We start from the raw sequence: 21,830 nt of genomic DNA, 5'->3' as shown, positions 1-21,830 counted from the left end.
GTGTGTGTGTTATATACATATATGTGTTACTCTTGGTATATCAGTGGCATAAAGTACGAGATGTCATGCGGCTGTGAAAGCAGTTGTGAGCTCTAGGAATCTAAAATTTTAAATAGGGTGCTAGACCCGGAGTTATATTTTAATTGGACGGTGACTTGGGGATCCAGAGGCGTCTCTGCAGTGTGTTGCTCTCTTCCAAGATTTATTTGTGAGTCTCCGACCTTTTACTTTCTCTTTTTATACCTGTATGACCATATATCTGACTGCTCACTATGACAAATATCTGAAAGTACTTCTGCAGTTTGCAAACGTCTGCTTCCAATACAAAGAGCACAATTGAAAAAATATCTATATAAGCATAATCTAAATTCTCTTTCTCTGTAGAGAATTCACGAACATCATCATCAACAACATCAACATCAGCCCTGCAGTGCCAGGGACGACCAGAGCACGCAGGCAGTGGCTGGAAGCCTCAGGGCTACACCCAGTGATGCTGGGAGAATGGATAAGGGGAGCTACAGTTAAACTCAGATTCTGGCACTTGTCAAGTGTGTGAGCCAGTCCACTGAACCATGTCCCTGGCCCCTAGAAAAAAATGACTGATAACTGAAGGAGGCTCTTTCCATATCCATGGCTTAACAAATTAGTATCATGACTAGAACTACTTACATTTCTGAGCACTATCATCTTCACAGCTAAAATAAATGAAAAAGTTTAATATGCACACTTATTATCATTTGGGGTTCAACTACTTATAATTTCCAGGTGTATGGAGGTAAAGATGTTTACAAGTAGGCATGTCTCTGACATCAGGCAGAAGCTAGTGGCACAGCCTGAGTTATCATTAAAAGTTTTTTAAGACTTTAAAAAAATGAAATGTGTCTTATTAGTAACAGTACTGTAAGTCAAAGCTCCTAAAAAGAAAAAGAAATAAGTACCTGTCGTAGAGGCAAGTGGAGGATGGGAGAGAAATTGGGGACATTGGTGGAGGGAACAGCACAATGAAGGGCAAGGTGCAAAAATATTGAAAATCAATCATGAATAACTCTGCAATTTTGCAAGTCATGGGGATTCAATAAAAAAATCAAATTAAAAAATAAATGTATTGGCATAATCTATAAAAAAAAAAGAAGACACACTTGCAGGTCATATGAGAAGAATGCAGCACGTAAAAAATGATTACTTAGTAAACTGCAAGGAAAGTTTCTAAAGAATACTGAACCTCTTCAGAATGGAACAATCACAGACTATATTTACTTGTAGCCAATGTGAACAGTGTTGTCAGGCATACATATGTTTCATGTTTGATTAGAGAAACATGCTGACATGTATCAATCTTATATGTAGTTGATATGTTAGCACACTCCCCAAGCTTTGTTCTTCCAATTAGGGAAAACTAGATATGTTAACTCAGCTAGGTTTAGAGGAGGAAATGACAAGTGTCCATAGAATCAGTACTGCCAAAATGCTATCTTTGAAACTCCACGAATACCAAAGAGGAAAAGGAGTAAGATGCTCAATATTCGACAAAATTGAAGAATTTGAAAATTGAAAATATCTCAGATGTTCTGAGAAAGAATAAATCCTGGGTCAGAGTCAAAGGATTTGTAGTTAAGCCTACAGCTAGATGAGGAAAAAAAAAAAAAGAAGAAATAAGAGTAGGGAGGGAGACAAAGCATTGACAATAGGCTTTTTAGCTGCCAAATCTAATCCACTTCACAATATAATCTGATAAAGTATCAGTTAAAAAAAAGTCCTAAATCATGTTCTACTTCACATTATTCAGTTGGATAGTCCAGCGGGTAGGGCGTTCGCCTTACAAGCGGCCAACATGGCCAACCCGAGTTCGATTCCTCCGCCCCTCTCGGAGAGCCCGGCAAGCTACCGAGAGTATTCGATATGCCAGACACAGTAACAACAAAGTCTCCAATGGAGACGTTACTGGGCCCGCTCGAGCAAAAATCTTATTTTAATACACTTAAATTGAGATATTGGTTCTTTGGGTCCAGGATAATAGTACAGTGGATAGGATGCTTTCTTTGCACATGGATGACCTGGGTTTAATCCCCACACCACCCATGGTCCCCAGAGCACTGCCAGGAGTGATCTCTGAGCACTGAGCCAGAACTAAGCCTAGAGCACTGCCAGATATGGCCACAGAATTAAGCAAAGAAAAACAAGCAAACATAAAAGGTTCTTCAGTTTCACCAACCACATTTTAAGGTACGCAAATAGACATATATGGCAAAAAGTTACTGCGCTGGACACTGGATATGAACCATTTCCAGTAGTGCACATAGATTTAATGAACATGTTGCTCTACTACAGCTGAGACTTTTTTTTTAAAATTTTAAGAACTATGTAGTCTAGTATTGGGAAGATTTGGCTCTTTAGATAAAGATTAGATATCGGATTGAGAAAAACAGTGAATTTGGCTGTAGAGAAGAGTGCTGGTTAAATGTTTATCCCAAAGATGTGCCAACTTTTTAGGGGAAGAACCTAAAGTCACTGTAGATGAAAGATGCGATTGTCAGAATGATTTCCATTTTCCTTGGGAAAAGTAAAAGATACTAATTCTTTTTAGAGGTCACAACCTAAAAGTAACAGGTGTGAGGTAGTGAAATGTTGAGTGGGACAAGTAAGGTCTCATAAAATTAGGACAGTGAGAATAATTTGACTCTAAACTTCAACGAAGGATGACAATCAATAAGAGACAAATGAAAACTCTCATTTCCACGCATTTCTATTAATAAAGCAAAGGGCCTGGTTGTGTTTGGCAGTAAATGCAGGGAACTGGTGTAATCTCCTTAACGAAGGAGCCTCTATGTCAATGCATACAGGTATTAATCATCCAAGGAAGATACCTCAAGTCACAGACAGGGGCAGACCAGCAAAGTAGGGGGCAGCTCTGATTTCCTACAACAGAGATATTGCACTTATTTGGAAAGGTAAAAAAGGAATTAGCTGCTTTATTGGATATATTTCATGGAGATACAGAGCCGTCCCCTGACCTTTTGTCTTTTCCCTCAGAGAATGCTGCCCCCTATAGGCTCTGTGGGTACAGACATATACAGAGATATGCACACCTAAGGCTTCAGAGACACCCTATTTAACAGTTCATTAGTAAAGGCATGATGAAAAAGAGGAAAGGTGGTTGGTTATCTTTGTTGCCTGAAAAAAGGCCTAAGGATTAAGATGATAAACAGAATTTATAAGCCTCTAATAAACCTTACTTCTTCTTCAGGTGACACATGCATATAGTCATGAATCTAGCCCTATCTTAGCCTTCCTTTGAGACTGAAAAGTATGTTAACTATCTTTTATATTTTTATTTATGTTTTGCTTTAATTAGGGAGAAGGGAGTATGAGGGGGGAAAAAGAGAAGGAATAATGGCTGATGTGATTTGACAGCTTTTGCTAACATCTCCAAAGTCTATCTGTTTTGATCTAAAACTGAGTATTTTAAATCCAGGATTTGAGTTGGGAAATGAAAGTCAAAATATTTAAAAGAATATACATGATTTCATTCCCACTAAGAATTTAATCTTTTAAATCCTGGCTGCAGTAAGATGGTCAAAATTTGGCTGAAGAAATGAGCACTATCCTTCATCTTCACTTCAAATCAATTCTACTGCAACCTCATGCCATAAGCACACACACACGTACAAACACACATACACAGCTGGTGTGTTTATTGGTTTAGTCACTAAAGGATTTAGCTGGACAAACATCACAAAGATGATGGCTGATTTAATTGAATTTATGATCAAATGTTTTCCATTGCAGGAAGAGTGGGAAATCATTTATGGGGAAATCTGAATAATTTAAGGGAAGTTCACTTGGCATTATGTTTGTATATTAAGCCTTGAGGGATTAAATACAGCTGAGGACTAGCAGAGAATTCATATTCAGAAACAAAAAATATGCTGTGTAACAATGCAGTGTGGGCTAAAAAGATGCACAAAAATATGCTGTATAACAGTGTAGCATTGGCCAGAATATTGAGTTTTTTATGTAAATATTTTTCATTTATATCAAATTCATAGTCTCAGTAACAGTATCCACACACAGAATATATGGTCATTAGTAACTTTCAACTGTAAACAGTAATTAGATTTTCCTAAAATCCCCAAAGTGCTAGAATAATCTAAAAATGTTTTTATATATGACAAAAATAATTAGTTAGGAGGTGTACATGGTTATTCATAAAACATTTTAATGCATCTTTGCTGTTGCTAAAGACAATTTGAAATCTATTGCAAGGCAGTGTGGGATTATTCTGTTATGGCATGACTGTGGCTCAGTGACAAAGGCCAGCAATTGAACCAGAGAAATGGTTCAACAGGTTGAGCACATGTTTTACAGTTGGGGGTGTCCTTCCTCTCTCCCCACATTGAATGTTCCCCCTAGCACTGCTGGGCATGACCATCCTCCTCCCACCCCCAGCCAAGATTAATAGCTCCAAGCACCAGCATGTCTGGCTTAACACCAAAAAGAGAAAGAAAAGGTCAGTTATCTTTGGAGTCTCTTACCCATCTGCTTCCCAGTAATAACAGGTGGACCAAAACAAGGCCACTCTCTAAGCCTTTGTTCATTGTCTTTACAGAGATAAGCCATCTAAATTTCCTGCACAAAAGCTACAAAACTGTACAGACTTTGTGCTTCATCTCTAAACTCCCTCAAGTCAAGTGCACACACAATGCCCAATGCCATTAGGGGCAAGACTCAGTTCTCACACAGAGAGCATCATGGGAAATATCTAACACACTCAAAACTTAGTAAAATTGTTTATCTGTAGGTTTCTTCTAATCTAATTAAGAAAAGAAAAAACAAACAGGCATTAAAACTTACAATGATCCAGTTTTATATTAATTATGTACCAAACTATTTGTTAATTTATCACTCTTAAGAATTGCTAAGGAAGGGAGAGCTCTTGTTTCTATATAGAGATGTTTTCCTTTCTTCTTTTACCTAATATTTTATGACGAAGAAGTTTAGCACTTCTAGAAAGGAAAGAGGAATATTCCAAAAGATGCCCAGAGCAGATTGCATGTTCCCAGACAACTGAGTTTTTGAAACTGAATATACAATGCTTTGTATTGATTTTTGCTAAAAAATAGGAGGCATGGAAATGAAGAATTGCCTATAAATTCATTTCACCCATACCTTATATAATTCTTATAATGTTTCTGTCAAGTGGGTTGAAGATGGGAAAATGAGTGCAAAGAGGTTAGTGTGTTTCCTGAGAAGTGTGTGGATTAGTAGTCAACTAGGAGTAGAAGCACATCCCTACAGACCCCAGAGACTGTAGTGGCTTCAGGCATTCTCTTGCCATTGATGCCAATAATTATATTTGTGACTTTATGTTCTTACAAGGTAAAAAGGTCCACATTCTCCGCAGCAGACATTGGACAGTCAGGTCAACACGCAGAGTCTATTTAAACTATCTTCAGAATGAGAATAAGTGGAGCCCTGTTTTTTATTTTTATTCATTTATTTATTTATTTTTAGTTTATTTATTGAATCACTGTGAGAACAGTTACAAAGCTTTTAGGTTTAAGTCTCGGTCATACAATGACAAACACCATCCCTTCACCAGTGCATATTTTCCACTACCAAGAACCCCAATATATACCCCATCCGACCTCTCCCTATGCCTGTGAGGCAGATTATTTCCACTTAACTCTCTCTCTCTCTACTTTGATTATATTCATTATTTTGACAAAAGATGCACCATTATTATTTGGAATTTTCCCCCAACAATCAAGCCTGCTGAAATAATTTGTTTTCTATTGCTGGTTATGGGAACCATATAATGTCACGTGGCTGCTATCACAGACACACGATTTTGGATTTCTGATATTTTACTAATTAAGTCTAGAGAGATTTCTGCCAAAAATTGCATAGTACCGAGATTGGTTTGTGTGCCTCTGGGTCCATGGCCGTGCCGGAGAGCCGCTCGTCGGGGGCAACTCATGGTCTCGTCGGGGCAAAAAGGACGTGCCAGTTCCGCCACCCCATCCCATGAGGCTGCAGTTGCCCCATCACTGCTGGCTCATACCTAGATATCCAATAAGCTCTGAGGTGGCAGCTACCATGCCACCTTGGGGGAAAAAGGCGGAAGAGACAGACACCCTTCCCTCCCAGTGGGGTATGGTGCCATAGCTTAATGCATAGTTCATTCACATTTCTGTCAAAAGCTGCTGGGTTCCAAATTAGGTCCGTGTGCCTATGGGGCCATGTCTGTGCTGGAGAGCTGCCCGTGGGGGGCAACTTGTGGTCTCGGCAGGGCAAGAAAGACGTGCTCGTTCCGCCCCCCATCCCATGAGGCTGCAGTTGCCCCATCACTGCTGGCTCATACCTAGCTATCCGATAAGCTCTGAGGTGGTGGACACCATGCTGCCTGGGGGGAAAAAGCGGAAGAGACAGACACCTTTTCCCTGCCAGTGGGGTATGTTGCTATAGCTTAATGCATAGTCCATTCACATTTCTGCCAAAAGCTGCTGGGTTCTTAATTAGGTCCGTGTGCCTCTGGGGACATGGCCGTGCCAGAGAGCCACTCGTGGGGGGCAACTCGTGGTCTCAGCAGGGCAAGAAGGATGTGCCAGAGCCCCATTTTTTAGACAGTCTCCCTAAATGATGAAGGAACCCTTTGTTTTCTCAGATGAACAGGCCCCTCCTCCAATCCTAATTTTCATAATCCTAAACCCAGGCCTAGTATAGAGTACATCCAAGAAAAATGATGTTTAAAATGATCTCTTTATCCAGGGCTTAATATTTATGGCAACATTGAGGCTAAATTCATAAACATTTTCTTAATGAAATGAAAATGACATGAGCAAGTGTTGAGGAAAGGGATTACATAGCCAGTGTTTCATATAAAGAGCAGTGTCTTTTAAAAAGAAAAAAAAACGCTTCTGCATTTCTGTTCATGTTTTACTTTTCAAAACATGGCAATTTCCCATGTTCTGAAGCTGAAGGATTAACATCTGTACCAATGGGGGCACAGTGAGGAAGACCAGGCTTTCGGTTTGGGAGGCTTATTTAGAAAATAGAGCCCTTCTCAATAGTATCGCCAATGTGGTGGAGAGGAAGCTGAGCCTTTATGTTTTCTGAGTAGAGTTAGGGGAGATCAAGGGGGCCGGGAACAACAGCGGAGAGGTGAATTCTTAAGGGAGTTCAAAAAGGGTATGGAACTGTGTGTCTAACCCCTAGCAGTTCCTCACAGAAAAGAGAGAGAGAGAACACGAGAAGGAGAAAGGAACAGAGGTGCTTGCAACAGACAGTGCCCCTCAGGAGGGAACAGCGTGGCTCCTTTAGGGGTGAGGGGGGGTGAGGAAGGGAAAGGGAGTAGTGTGGGATGCTGGCTGCATGTTGTTTTATTCACCACTATTCCTGATGTAGGTTGCTGCCTGCAATGCACCCTTGGAGCAATTATCTTCCCAGACTCTTTACAAATGAAAAACAGGATAAGATGTGAAAACATAAAGCAGGATCTCTGGACACTTGAGCACAAATGCAAAGATGCTGGTGTGCAGTTTCCAAAGATTCAGACATGCACCCAGTGGCTGCACCTGGGAACCCTTGAAACAAATGATTAGTTCACATGTTGATCGACAGCTGTGCCCTTGCTGCCGGAAGTGCATGCTACAAACAACTATTCACAAGTGAATGAAGTTATGAGTTTCAGTAAAACCAAAAATTCAGTTCTGAAGTCATTCTAGCCCTATTTCTGAAGTCATTCTAGCCCTATTTCCAGTGCTCAGTGGTCACAGGATGTTAAAGGTTGCTGTTCTGGGCAGTGAAGATATTGATTTTCACCTATGGAGAAGGTTCTAGCAGGCAATGCTGATCCAGAGCGTTACAGAAATGCCAGGTCAAACTTTCAGTTGTCTGGGGGATGATAAACCTTCCTGAGAACATTCTTTTTTACCCTTCATATGAGGGATAGAAAATGACTTCTTCCTAATACATAACTTTGAGGTTATCTATTATGAGCCTGGGAATGCGACCCAGCAGAATTAAAGGCCTCTGTGTTCCCTGACAGGCTGGAGACCAGAAAGAGATTAGCCCATGTCCGAACCTAGTGAGGGCTGAGCCTGCCCCTCTGTTCTGCCTCACTGCCTGCACTGAGGCCTGGAAGCAGAATGGTCTCCAACATAGCTACTTGTGAACCCCCGAGCCTGTGAATATGGTATTTTCCACAGCCAAAGGCATCCTGCAGATATAATTGAGGTTACAGATCGTAAAACTGGCAGATTAACCTGGATTATACCAAGTTACACCTTTATAGACAAATAGCGTTTCCTTTCTGACTCGGAGAAGCAGGGACAAAAGAGAAAGTGAGGATGAGAAATCTGATGCTCTTGTGAAGACGAAGGGGGCCATGTGATGAGGAAGGCAGGTGGCCTTAGAGAGCTGGCAACGAGCAAGGAAATGGACCACAAGAAACTGAGTTCCGCCAACTGAATGAGGCTGGAAGTGGATCCTTCCCAAGTGTCCAGATAAGAGTCCAGGCTAACCAACACCTTGATTTGGGCCCCTTGGGACCCAGATCAGAGACACCAAGCTAAGTCCTTGAGGACTCCTGCTCATCTGAACTGTGAAATAAAACATTTGTGTTGTATTATGTATTATGGCTCCATAACCATGCTACCAGACTCCGTGCCAGGCTGTTTTAACTTGGGGCGCCCGAGAGGGGGGCGAGTGAGAGTCCTCCCCGCCCCAAGGGACCCAGCCCCAGCAGCCAACTTCCACTACCTAACCGACGCCACGCTCCAGTCCACTTTCCACATGCTCGTGCCGAGCCTCACATGTGAGTGAACATATTCCTGGACACATCATGACACACATTTTTCATTATTACTACACCATATTTGATGGGGCTCAGACTGTAGACAACAAATCATAGAGGGAAATATACATATATATATATATGTGTGTGTGTGTGTGTCTGTGTGTGTGTATGCCTCTCAGAGAGCCCGGCAAGCTACCGAGAGTATCCCGCCTGCATGGCAGAGCCTGGCAAGCTCCCTGTGGTGTATTTGGTATGCCAAAGACAGTAACAATATTGGATCTCATTCCCCTGACCCTCAAAATGCCTCCAATATGGCAGCACTGGGAAAGACGAGTAAAGATAGCCTGCTAAAAATCTCAGGGCTGGGACGAATGGAGACATTATTGGCACCCGTCGAGTAAATCGATGAACAATGGAATAACAATGTTATAGTGATATAGTCATATTATGACAATGAATTTGTTGTAATTTATTACTGTAGCCACAAATGTCCTATTTCTCACATACACACACACCCTCCCACATAATACACACACCACTGTGGCTTTCATGTGTGTATGAATGTATGTCTGGTGCTGGGGACTGAGCCCAGTGCCTCCCACTGAGCCCTCAGCTCCGTTTCATATTGTGTGGAGAAGCAGAAGAACTTCAGTTCACACTTCTACAATCTGTTTTGGAAACAGTTGGAGAAAGTCTAATTCTATCAGTCTCCTTCCAGGGCAACGAGCAGCCCAGCTGCTCCTGGAAACTCTGGGCCTCCTCAGAAGTGTAGTTGGGTTTTAGTCCTTAATGAGCTGGATGGCAGAAGGAAGGTATTGGCTGCTCCATGAGTGCATACGTTCGGATGAGGAGTCCAACACATAATCTGAAAGGATGAAAAGCTATGGCTGCTGCCAACTCCCAGCTGGCATATACTGTTAAGTAGCTAGACACAAGATAGATATTTCCTGTCTGTCAGAAAGGAGACCAAAAAACTCCCGCCCAATGGACAAAAAAAAAAAAAAAAAAGAAAGAAAGAAAGAAAAGAAAAGAAAAAGGAAAAGAAAATCATGGAGAGACTCCTGCCCCAGCCACCCCCAGCCATAACCGGGGGCATCATCAGCGACAGAAAATTATTCCCGATAGAAAGAAAGACATGGGGAGACACCTGGCAATGAATCAACGTGAGAGGAAACAATTTCCCTGGTGCTGAGGGAGCTGTATGCAATAGGTGACAAAGCTCACTTGTAGGATCACATGGAGACTGTTGCAAATCTACCTTAATCCTACAGCCGCAGCACTGGACAGGGCTGAGCGAAGGAGGTGGGTGGGTGGCAGGGTGTCAGTCTGCTGCAAACACTGTCCCCCCCAGGAAAGAGCACAGCAGGTTTCCAAGAACTTGGATCATCTTCCTGCTCTCTATCACCTAGCCTGGGAATGAATGAGATCTGTTCCCATCAAAAACTGCTTTACGCAAAGTTGTAGTTAGAACAAAATAAAAGCATATTCTAATAAGCCCACATGAATATCGGACTCTAAAAATCAAAAACACAACCTCATAGTACTCTCTCAGTAGATTCACTTTGGGACCTATATTCCAATTTTCAATAGTATCGATCATTTGACATCACTGTGTATGCTTTCAATTTTTTCATTCAAGCTACAAAATGATAATAAAATGATGATGACAAAAACAAAAAAAAAGATGTAACACCGTTCTTGACAACCTTTCAAGATGGTTTGAAAGAGGGGTTGTGACAACATATGTTAGCAAATTCGATATTGCAAAAGGCTGGCCATGTGTTAACCATCACTGTGACCCCTCTCACGGCTCCAAGTATGGAACAAGGTTAGTCCTGATAGGGTTATGACTCTGACTAGGTACATTTTGCCTGCTATCCCAGGTCTGATGCTTCTGTGCTAGGGATCAGGGCTTGGCCATTGGCGAGTTTCTTGGACGCTCTCCTCTTCTCTGACCTAAACTGTGTCCTGGCCAGGCTTTCCTGCACTCTTTGAAGCTCTTTAGGATTCCTACCAGAATCTGGAAAGCATCCCCTCATGGAGGACGTCCTCTTTTTTCCCCTCTCTTCCCAGCCCCATTCTGCAGCTTACTAGAACTGCTGTTAGGTGGCTGGAGGTTTAACAAACATCACACTTACGTAATTTTTTTTTTTCTATAACTAAACGAATGATTCATTCCTCTGAAAATAAATGTTCCTCCATAAAGCACTTTGAACCAAGCTTCCCGAGCAAGCAGAGGCGCCTCTGCAGCCTCAAACAATACCCAGTGTGAGCAGTCAAGGTCAGAACAAGAGGCCTGCTTGGACCGATGGTGCATGTGTTGAAAACTGTATTTTTCAAGGGTGTGGAATGTGGTGAGCAGTTACACCCCATGTAGATTCTAAAGCTGGATTCACATCCACAGAGCTGTGCAGATGACAATTGCAGCCTTTAAAACCCCGGAATTCCAAAACGCAGACTTCAGGATCTGCTGCAGAGCGTGTCACTCCAATAAAACCATTCTTTAAAAAGTGCATTGATGATGGAAAGAATAATTTCTTTGAAAATATTGTAAGAAGAAATCTCCAGGCACTAAATAAATTAAAACTGCTACTTTGAAGTAAATAAAATTATAACAAAAATGATCAACAATGAAGAAAATGTGAAAAGTGGGGAGGATGTACAGATCAGGTTCAACTCAACGGCTCCCCCTAGTGCCAATAACTGTTCTTCTGTCTCTAATCAACCAACAAACTGAAGGTTTTCACCTAATCTTCAGGATTTTATTATTTTAGATTCATTTAGAACAATGCAGTGCAGTAGAAAACAGGACCTTTTAATTTCTTGAAAAGGCAATGATTGAAATTTTAGTAAAATACATCTGAAATGTAAAATTTAGTAAAATACATTCAATGAAATAAGAAAAGTCCAGCAGAGAATTATTAATGTAGATAAAACCTTCTTATTCCCTTAAACGTTGTTTCAAATACTTTAATGCACATGTAACACAATTATCTAGCAAGTCACCTTTATTTTTTTTATTTTGGGGGGCTGTCACACCCGGTGATGCTCAGGGGTTACTCCTGGCTCTGCACTCAGTACACTCCTGACCGTATGGGATGCTGGGAATCGAACTTGGGTCGGCCTCGTACAAGGCAAACATCCTACCCTCTTTGCTATCACTCCAGCCCTGCGAGTCACCTTTAGATCATGTCCTGTACACTGGAGAGATGATATAGTGGATAGGGCACTTGCCTTTCGTGTGACTGATTCAGTTCAATTCCCATCAACCTTTAGGGGCCCTGGGCCCCTACTAGGAGTGATCCCTGAGCACAGGGCCAGGAATAAGCTCAAAGCACATGCAGGTGTGGCTCAAAAAAGAAAAAGGAAAAAGAAAATATGATCTGGAAGTTAAATGCTGAATAATAAAAAGTCTAGAAAAATTAAAAACACAAAGGAAACACTTTTAAATCTTCTAAATTAGGGTTTTTGATTTTGTGAATCAAATATGTACAATATTTGTACAATATAAATACTTTATTCTGTTTTGCATTTACATAAAGGTAGTTTGATTACAAATCCTCAGCAGTTTATTACAAACTTAAGGTATCAGCTTTTCTAAATTTGAAGTAGAAAGTCAGTTGAGCTAATTAACAAGGAGGGTTATGAGCAGAATTAGAGCAGGTGGGCTAATGAGCAGACAAGGTTGACCAAGCTATACCTATTCAAGTCTGTGAACTTACTTTCTTTTATCAGCTAGAAGCTCTTATTTCCCAAAAGTCCCTTCTGAGACTTCAGTAGTTTAATCTTCCCTTTTTGCTACTTTCAAATCTCCAATATGGTTCAGCTGTTAAAAGACTCCAAAACAAGCAAAAGTGTTCCTGGAATCTTACCCTTCACTTTGTTGGAAAGCATATATGAAAGTTTCTTCTCCAGACAAAACAATAAAAGATCTTTTAAGTGGCTGGAATTCTTGGTTGATTGCACATACATGCCAATGTCAGAAAACTATAAATAGAGAGATTTGGAAGAAAAATAGGGAGAGACTTTATAACTCTAATGAAATAGAGTGGAAAATTCTGAAGCCGGTCAGAAAACAGAACATGTATTTATAAAATTAAGATCTGTCTCCTTTTAATCCAAGATTCCCCTTTTTAGTAGACAAAGTCCATGTGGATCATACACCTCCAATATGATGGAACAGAAGAACTTTCTTTTTTAAAACATATATATTTGTTATTCTGCATCCCCTAATTTAGATATATTCTTTAAATGTATCCTTTTGAGTTCAGGTATCTACTGTATCTTTTGGATTTCTCCCATCACTGCATGATTTCTCCAGAACAATAAAGAAAAATTCTTCAAAGGATAAATATCATGCCCATGGTTACCGTACAAATGAAGTCAACAGGGAGTTGCATGGGTGTTACCTAGGGCAGATGTGGACCCCAAATGAACTGGGTCACTTGTTAGAGCTGTTCAAAGAGACACAGGATTCATTACTCAGGAAACTCTCCCTCTCTTATGCTAGTCAACATGTCTATTAGCTTTAGAAACTAGGTTAATACATAATTTAAAAAGATGATGATAAAGTTTATACAGTGATTTAAATTTACTATTTAAAATAAGTAAACTGTCCTTCTCTTATAAACCTCAGTTCAATTAAAATTTTTTACATGTAGTTCACTTGACTGCGAACCTATTATGAGAGAATTAACCAACTGCTTTAGTTTTGCAGTTGTGCTATAGACAAGCAAATCAGCAGTAATGAAGAAAGCCAGCTCTTGCTTAGTAGTTTTTAAGTGCAGTATTTCTGAATTTAGACCCTAATCAGAAGTGAGCTGTGTCAGAATGCTGATGGCAGCTGCAAGGTCCCAAGTCCAGTTGGAAGGAGACTCAGCAACATAATTAAAGCCTTTGACTCCTTAGTTCTCTCCACTGCACTTTAGGCTTGAAGTGGCTGAAGGCTATAGCTTGGCTCGAAGGCTTCAGGGCATAACACTGAGATGCCAGAAAGAAAAATTTTACAATATTTTTGCTGATGATTTTATCACTTAGTTTTTTTTTCTTAACCCTTAAGGAAATAAGAAATAATACTGGCAGACACTTAAAATTAGCATGATTTTAAATTAAACAAGTCGGATATAATTTTAAAATCTTCTCAAGATCAGCCTTTTTTTGGTTAGACTTTTTTTTTTTTGGTGGTGGTGAGGCTGGATTTTAGGGCCACACCTAGTAGTTCTCAGGGTCTATCCCTGGGATCTGTGCTCCTGAGTAACCTCTGTCAGTACTCAGGAACATATGCAGTGTGACAGCCGCCATAGTCCTTGCAAAGCAAGTGCCTTATCTCTTGTATTATCAAGATTAGCTTTCAAAATTCTCTGTAAAATGCCGTAAAAGCAACCAAACAATCTAAGGAGGTACTTATCTTATTAAACAAGTGTGAATTAATTCTACTTTTTAAAAAACATAATGGTGATTGCAGTTAAAAGGTCAACATTACCTATAATTCTACTAGAAGATTAAGTGGACTCTACAAGGGACCAAAGAGATAGTACAGCAGTAAAGGACCTTGCCTTGCATGAGGCCAACTCTGGTTAGATGCTTGGCACTGCATATAGTGCTCTGCCAGGAGTCATCCTTGAGCACTGATACAGTAGTAAGCCCTGAGAACTGGGTTGGTGCCCAGAACAAAAACAAATAAATAAATTAATTAAAGTTTTACAAGAGAATATGAATGCTCCCTTTAGTACTGTAATTCTTAACTGCAGGCCAGTGCTGATCGAAAGGAATAAAGAATATTGAAAACTACAGCTTGAGTGGGATGGAGCGATAGCACAGCGGGTAGAGCGTTTGCCTTGCACATGGCTGACCCGGGTTCAATTCCTCCACTCCTCTCGGAGAGCCCGGCAAGCTACCGAGAGTATCCCACCCACACGGCAGAGCCTGGCAAACTCCACTTGGCGTATTCTATATACCAAAAAAGAGTAACAAGTCTCACAATGGAGACATTACTGGTGCCTGCTTGAGCAAATCGATGAACAATGGGAGGACAGTGTTACAGTACTACAGCTTGAGTATTTTAACCTTGCTTTTGCACACAAGTATAAATCTTATGTAGTTGGAAAATGCACATAATAAATATCTCTGCAGATTTTGGTTTTGCAAGTGGAGTCACTATCAAGTGGTGCTGAGGAGGCCCAGTGGCCCCACCTGTGATTTTTGGTCCACCAGGTGTCCAAGGTAAGGGTCTGAGGACATGATGCCAACCCTCTAGGGCTGCATCCATTACTTCTCAAGAACAATGCAGTGCCAATGATCAAATCCACGTCAGACACACATGGTCCCTTACTGTTGTCTTATCTCCTGACCCTTTAAAGTGTTATCCCTAAGGAAACCTGTATTATTACTTAAATATATATATATATATATATATTCTGAGCAATTTATTTTGCCACAAAATAAAAGCCTATTTACTAATACCTAGCATCTTTCAAGACAAATTTAGAAATAGGACACAATGCATAGTTTAGATTTTTTTCTAGTGAAGAAATATCACATATCCTGATTTTTGTCAATGAAATGAACTGCCTTTATGGTGACATGAATGTACCGGGCAAGAAAGGGCTGCTCAGTTCCTGAACTGTCAGAACAAAGTGAAGCAACACTAAGTTGAATATCATGTCAATACTCACCTGGTTTCTCCTGGGAGGCAAAATGCAAATGGGCAAAAATGTCTTTTCTAAGAGGCAGTCTACCAGTCACTATGGAATGGCTGAAGCAGATGGTGTAGGCCTTGATGCTCCAGGCCTTTATGTTAGAATGCCTATAGGGCAAGTGCTGGATACAAGTTGCAACAGGGAAGATCTGATATCTAGACAGTTTTATGTGAGATGGTGTCCTACTCAAAAGGTCCATGTGTAGGATAACATTGGTTTGTTCTTTCTGCCTTGCTACAGGGAACTTAGGTTTATTGGGTTACTCCCATTACAGTGCTCCCATTCCTCTGCCTTTCTTTATGCTCTGCTTCCCCAACTGGTCAATCACCTTTATTTCCTAATCAGACTCTGTTAACTTGTAAATATTACTTTTCTCTTCTTCTTAAGTCCTTTGCAAAGTTAATTCAGAGCAATGTCCTTTTTGAATAGACAAGGAAGACAACTTGGGAGTTAATTGAATCTGAATGATATTCACTCCTGGGCATCTGTTCTCTTGACTTGATTTAAGCCTCAGTCTCCCTTACTTCCTAGCACCCCAAAAGCAGGGTCCCAACGAGGGACTGGATGGACCCAGGGCAAGCTGTGAGCTACCCTGGCATCGAAATGGGCCTGGCCAAAGTGCCATAATACTTAACTATAAGTAAGAGCATGGTCATGGACAAATTCTGTCATGATCCAAAAAGTAACATCTAGATTAGGACCCTGCTAGGGTTAGGAAAGATTAATCTGGCCTGAGCACTACAGTCTGACATCTATAGTGAGATAGCCACCCTATAAGCTTAATGTATCTCTTACTGTGTCCGTGCAAAATAACTAATATTAAGAAGCAGAATTAAGATGTTAATTAAGATGTTAAACAAGTTATTGAACTAAAGAGATGAGAAACACCTCTAAGTTGTATTTCCACCCTTGAGCCTGATCGTTCATCAGGAAGGGATTTCTATATGTTGATTGTGCTACAGACGGGGTGGTGGCTGCCCCCAATGCTGGGAAGTTGAAGAGAGACTAGAGAGAGACCAGGCTGTGAGATGGAACATGGAGAGATGAGTGGGAGAGACAGGAGATGGGAATGAGGGGTAATATGAGACTAGAATGGGGAGCTTAGTGAGACTGGAACATGCATGTGGGGAGAATGGAAAAAACAGCAACTGATCACCAACCAGCTTGGCCCTCGTTTCTACCTTTGTCTGTCCATGGCGTCAGCTGTCCCAGGTGGGGAAGCGTCTTGAGACCACCAAACTCAGTGGCAAGAGAGAGCCAAACGGGGCTTTCCTAGCCGCCTGGTGTTTACACACCATGTATAGGCCTGGTTCAAGCAGATAATGTTGCTGCTTATTTTCTAAACTGTTTTTTTTTTCTTTTTAATGTAGGAGTACTTAGGCTAAGGTTTAGAAGTCATTCTATCTCTGCCTAGCTGAAGGGAGATAAAGCACAGCTATCAGAATTGGGCGATTTTGTCTACACATGACACGTTGTGTAGATTTTCCAGGTTCTCCTTTTCCTTAAAAAATCAGGTGACAAATGGATAGACATGGAGAGTATCATGCTAAGTGAAATGAGTCAGAAAGAGAGGGGACAGACATAGAAGGACTGCACTCATTTGTGGAGTATAAAACAACATAACATGAGGCTGACACCTAAGGATAGTAGATACACAGTACAGGAAGACTGCTCCAAAGCTGGAAAACTGCCTCATAAGCAAAGGAGAATGCAGATGGAACAGAGAAGGAATCACTAAGAAAATGATGGGTTGAGGAACCATTCGGGATTTTGGAGATGTGTGCTGAAAGTAGATAAAGGAACAAACATGATAACCTCCCAGGGTCTGTATTGCAAACCACAATGCCCAAAATTAGAGAGAGATTATGGGAAATAATGTCTGCCACGGAGGCAGAGGGAGGGTGGGAAAGGGGGGTGTATACCAGGGATATTGGTGGTGGGGAATGTGCACTGGTGGAGGGATGGGTATTTGATCATTGTGTGATTGTAACCCAAAAATGAAAGCTTATAACTATCTCATGGTGATTCAATAAAATTAATAAGAAAAAAAAGAAATAAAGACATAATAAAAAAAATCAGGTGACAGATGCAAGACTATTTTATCAAGCACTGTTTCATAAAATGTTTAGCCAGTTAAACAAAACTTTTTGAGTAACAATGAGAACAAATGAATCTGCTCATTTAATTAAGATAGACTGTAAACTATATGTGACTCGGCACAAAAGAGCAATTAATAAAATATGCTAGATCACTGGTCAGTGAAGTGGAGGGAGGAAGGGTTAAAAGATAAGGATCACCCACAGAATGCTCCAGCAGCTGGTGTGTTACCAGTGGAGATCTAGTTAGTAGAAAAGAACTGACTCATCAAGTGGTAAAAGCAAAGTCCTGTGTCAGAAAACACTAATTCTACCATGTGTTATAAACAGGAATTTGGCCAAATAAATGATTGTAAAATGTAAGGTTTCCCTTCTATGTGTCTCTTAAGATAAGCTGTCCAGTACGTTTAGACAGCACTGGCATTACTAATATAACAAAGAAGAGACATTTGTGATAAAAGAGAAACTTGAATGGTTTTTCTCTTCATAACTGACGGTTTCTAAAAATCAAGTCTGTGCCAATAAAAAGTGAGACAATATATTAAATTTCCCATAGAAAAATTTTGATATGACAAATTAAGCTTATCTATTCAAAACAGTTTCCGTTATCTTCTCCACCAACACAATGCGAGAAATGAGAAATCCATGATACTTAAAGAAGAGACGCAATTATTTTGCTTTACAACTTTCAATGATTTACTAAAAGGTTGGCTTGCAGTGACAGAGCTTTGAGTAACCTGAATAACCCAGATCTTGAGTCTTCATCAGATTCCAAACCAAAATAATCAAATGTATTTCAGTAAGGTCAGAAATTCAATAAAAATTAAGCAAATGGAGAATCTATAAAGCTTAGAGGTAAAAATAGATAAATGGAAAAAAAAATTCCTAAAAGATAAAAGTTATCAAACTAGAAGGTTCTTACCATTATTCAGAAGAGAAGATGAATGCTATGATTTACTGAATAAATGCTATTTTACTGTGCTGATACAAAAATGTTTCTTAGAATATAAGTACCAATCAAAATGGATCTTTGATTTACAACCTTGATGCAACGTCACAGTGCCCTAGGTAGCAAAAGTTATATAATGTCAAATCAGGTTGAATATTGTGACTAGCATACAGTTAGGCATAATATCTATCGAATAGCTAAGTGAGTAGATAACTGGATGAACAAATAAAAAAAGAAGTCATGAAAACATATTAAAACAGTTTTAAAAATTGAAAGAGACAGAGAACAAGAACAATTTGTATAAAGACTTACTTATTCCATGCTTGTCTAAGGTTTTTAGAGCTGTACAAGGTGAAGCGTTCTGAAATGGAAAAAGAAAAATGTTAAACAATTTTTGTTTCCACTGCATATATTGCAACTATGATGAAAACTCAATTTTTAAAAAGAGAGTATTCTCGCTTAACCATAAAATAACTTCTATTTTAGGTATTTATAGAGTAACAACCACCCCCCCCCCTCCTTTTTCTCACAGTGAATCAAACCACAGGCCTCACATGCTACATGTTCTACCACTGAGCTACATCTCTGTTCCAAACAAGAAAATCTTAATCTTTAAAACAACAAGGCATTGTTTTCAGTCTTTTCTTTTGTTTTCATTGATGTCTTTTGACTATGAAGGCTTATCTCATAATCAGCTTCCATCAATGATTTCTCAGAATAAGAGAAATCATTTCTTTGAGTCAAAGAAACACAAATTGCAAAGCTCCAAGCTATATGGAGATTCATCAGTCACTGTCACTGTCACTGTCCTCTCATTTTTCATCAATTTTCTCAAGCAGGCACCTGTAACGTCTCCATTGTGAGACTTGTTACTGTTTTTTTTTGGCATACTGAATACATCATGGGAAGCTTGCCAGACTTTGCCGTGCAGGTGGAATGCTATTGGTAGCTTGCCGGGTTCTCTGAGAGGGGTGGAGGAATCGAACCTGGGTTGACCACCTTGCAAGACAAACACCCTACCCACTATGCTATCGCTCCGGCCCGATTCATCAGTACTGTGACCAAATGAAATCTGCTATTTCCTAGAAAGACACTACTGGCCAAAGGACACCAACATCAACTATTCTTTCTTATACCTTATGGTATTTATACATGCTCAAAGCTAAAACAAAAATGTTGCATAATGTGTGTTATGCTTAATCTCAAATAATTTTCATTAACATTTTATATTTAAAAAGCTACATCTTCCAGAGCTGGAGAGATGGCTCAAAAGAATAGCCCATGGTCCACATATAGGAGGCCTGGGTTTAATCCCCGGCAACGTAAGGTCCCAAGAGCACAACTGTGAGTGACCCTTGAGCACAGAGCTGAAAGTAGCCTTCCAGCATAGCCAGGTGTGGCCCCAAAATATACATACACATGTGTGCATACAAATATACATACATATATGTATATAATAAATATGTATGTATATATATTGCATTTTTTTACCGTACGAAGTTAAACATTAAGGTGGCATTATTATATATAATCACCTTTCCTGCTTCTTATTTTTTAATCCTGATAAATAGCAATAGCTTGTTATTTTTCATATATTTTATGATGATAAATATAACTTCACTCATATATGCTATTTTACTTAATAATAGATTCATTTAAAATAGTTTTGGGTCTTGAGGACACATCCAGTAATGCTTAGGGCTTACTCCTCTCTCTGTGCTCAGGGATCACTTCTGGTGGTATTTGGAGGACCATATATGGTGCTAGGGATCAAACCTAGGTTGGTAACATGCAAGGTAAGTGCCTTAGCTGCTGTACTGTCCTCAGGCCCCTACTTAACATTTTTTTAAATGAAGTCTAGAGCAACTATCTAAAACTTTTTAAAAGAATTTGATAATATGTAGTGGATAGTAGGTCAAATCAAGAAAACACATGTAATAATAGTTTTTTAATTGTATTTTTATAGGCTTTAAGTACCCTAAAGTAACATAACTTATAAGTATTAGGTAGTTATCTGATATATATTTAGTAGTTTCTATTTCCCTTGAAAACAATTCTTTGGTGTTATTGATTATATTAATTATTCAGAAACAACTCAAGTGTCCAAGAGTAGGTGATTGGATTTTTAAAAAAAACTATACTGTATATACAAAATGGACTATTAGCCATAAGGAAAGATGATATCATTCATTTTACTCAGTGTGGTTGGAATTAGGGGGCATCAAGCTACATGAAGTCTGTTTCAAAGATGAAGCAAGTTAAATTTGTGGGGCAACTGGATATAAAGCAAAAGAGAAAAGGAGTAGTTAGGACAACCACTACAGTACTAATAGTAGTTAGCTCTACTGACACTCCATTTCTAGATTTTTGAAAGTGTGGAATTTCATGTGCAAATGAAAATATTACCCTGGAGGTCTTCAATCTCTCTGTAATAATTCAGAGAATATTCAAAGTTCTCATGAAGTTTCAGAGCAATCACTCAAGCTGGGCCAATTGATGAACTATTCAATAACCTGCACAGCATGGGTTCTGACCTATCAACACAGAAACTACCCATTACAATGGTATGAATTAGCTAAAAAGATTAAAAGTATTATTATTATTTGTATTCAGGGTATGAACACAAATATTCATTGATATAAGGAAGCAAGAGACCACTCTCCGCACACATGAAGGTACTGGCAGAGGGACAAAGCCACGCGGGTTCCGGGGCCGAGACCTCCAAGCCTACTCGGATTGGAGTCGAGCATCTTCCACCCAGATCCTCCAAATTCCAGTAGGCGGGGGTCACACCCACCACCTGGCCCCCTGGCGCCGTGTAATCCCATCAGCGGCCAAGACTCAGAGACTATAAAATCCAGATCCCGGAACCGCGCGGCCGCATTCGCGGCTGCACGACATCTTATCAGAACTTTTTTTATGACATCTTATTGTCTCATTCCTACTTTGGACAAACTTGCAGGCTATCGAATGTAGCCTGCTCACAGGGCAGAGTCTGGCAAACTCCCCGTGGCGTACCAAATATGCCAAATACCAGTAACAATGATGGGTCTCATTCTCCTAAAGAGCCTTGAATATAATCTCAGGGCTAGGATGAAAGAGACGTTACTGGGGCCTGCTCGAGGCAATCGACGAATAACAGGATGATGAAATGAAAATGAAATGAAATAAGGAAGCAAGAGTGCTCACCAACAATTACATTTTTCATTTGTGTCAAAAAAATATCTGATGCCTAGGACTGGAGCAATAGCACAGTCGGTAGGATGCTTGTCTTGCATGCAGGCTACCCA

General features: G+C 40.0%; 1 protein-coding gene across 4 annotated transcripts in view; it reads right to left on the bottom strand.

The window, feature by feature from the left end:
• The window catches only part of CDK14 (cyclin dependent kinase 14), a 710,477-nt gene that overhangs the window by 129,779 nt on the left and 558,868 nt on the right, over positions 1-21,830 (bottom strand). For all 4 annotated transcript variants that reach the window (XM_056118543.1, XM_056118544.1, XM_056118546.1 and 1 more), the window contains one exon: positions 18,853-18,901. In XM_056118543.1, coding sequence (XP_055974518.1) covers positions 18,853-18,901 — 49 coding nt within the window. The remainder of the gene's footprint in view (positions 1-18,852; positions 18,902-21,830) is intronic.

The sequence above is a fragment of the Sorex fumeus genome, unplaced genomic scaffold (genome assembly GCF_029834395.1).
Source record: "Sorex fumeus unplaced genomic scaffold, SorFum_2.1 ptg000037l, whole genome shotgun sequence".
Lineage (NCBI taxonomy): Eukaryota > Metazoa > Chordata > Mammalia > Eulipotyphla > Soricidae > Sorex > Sorex fumeus.
This window is presented reverse-complemented; position numbering and strand designations above follow the sequence as displayed.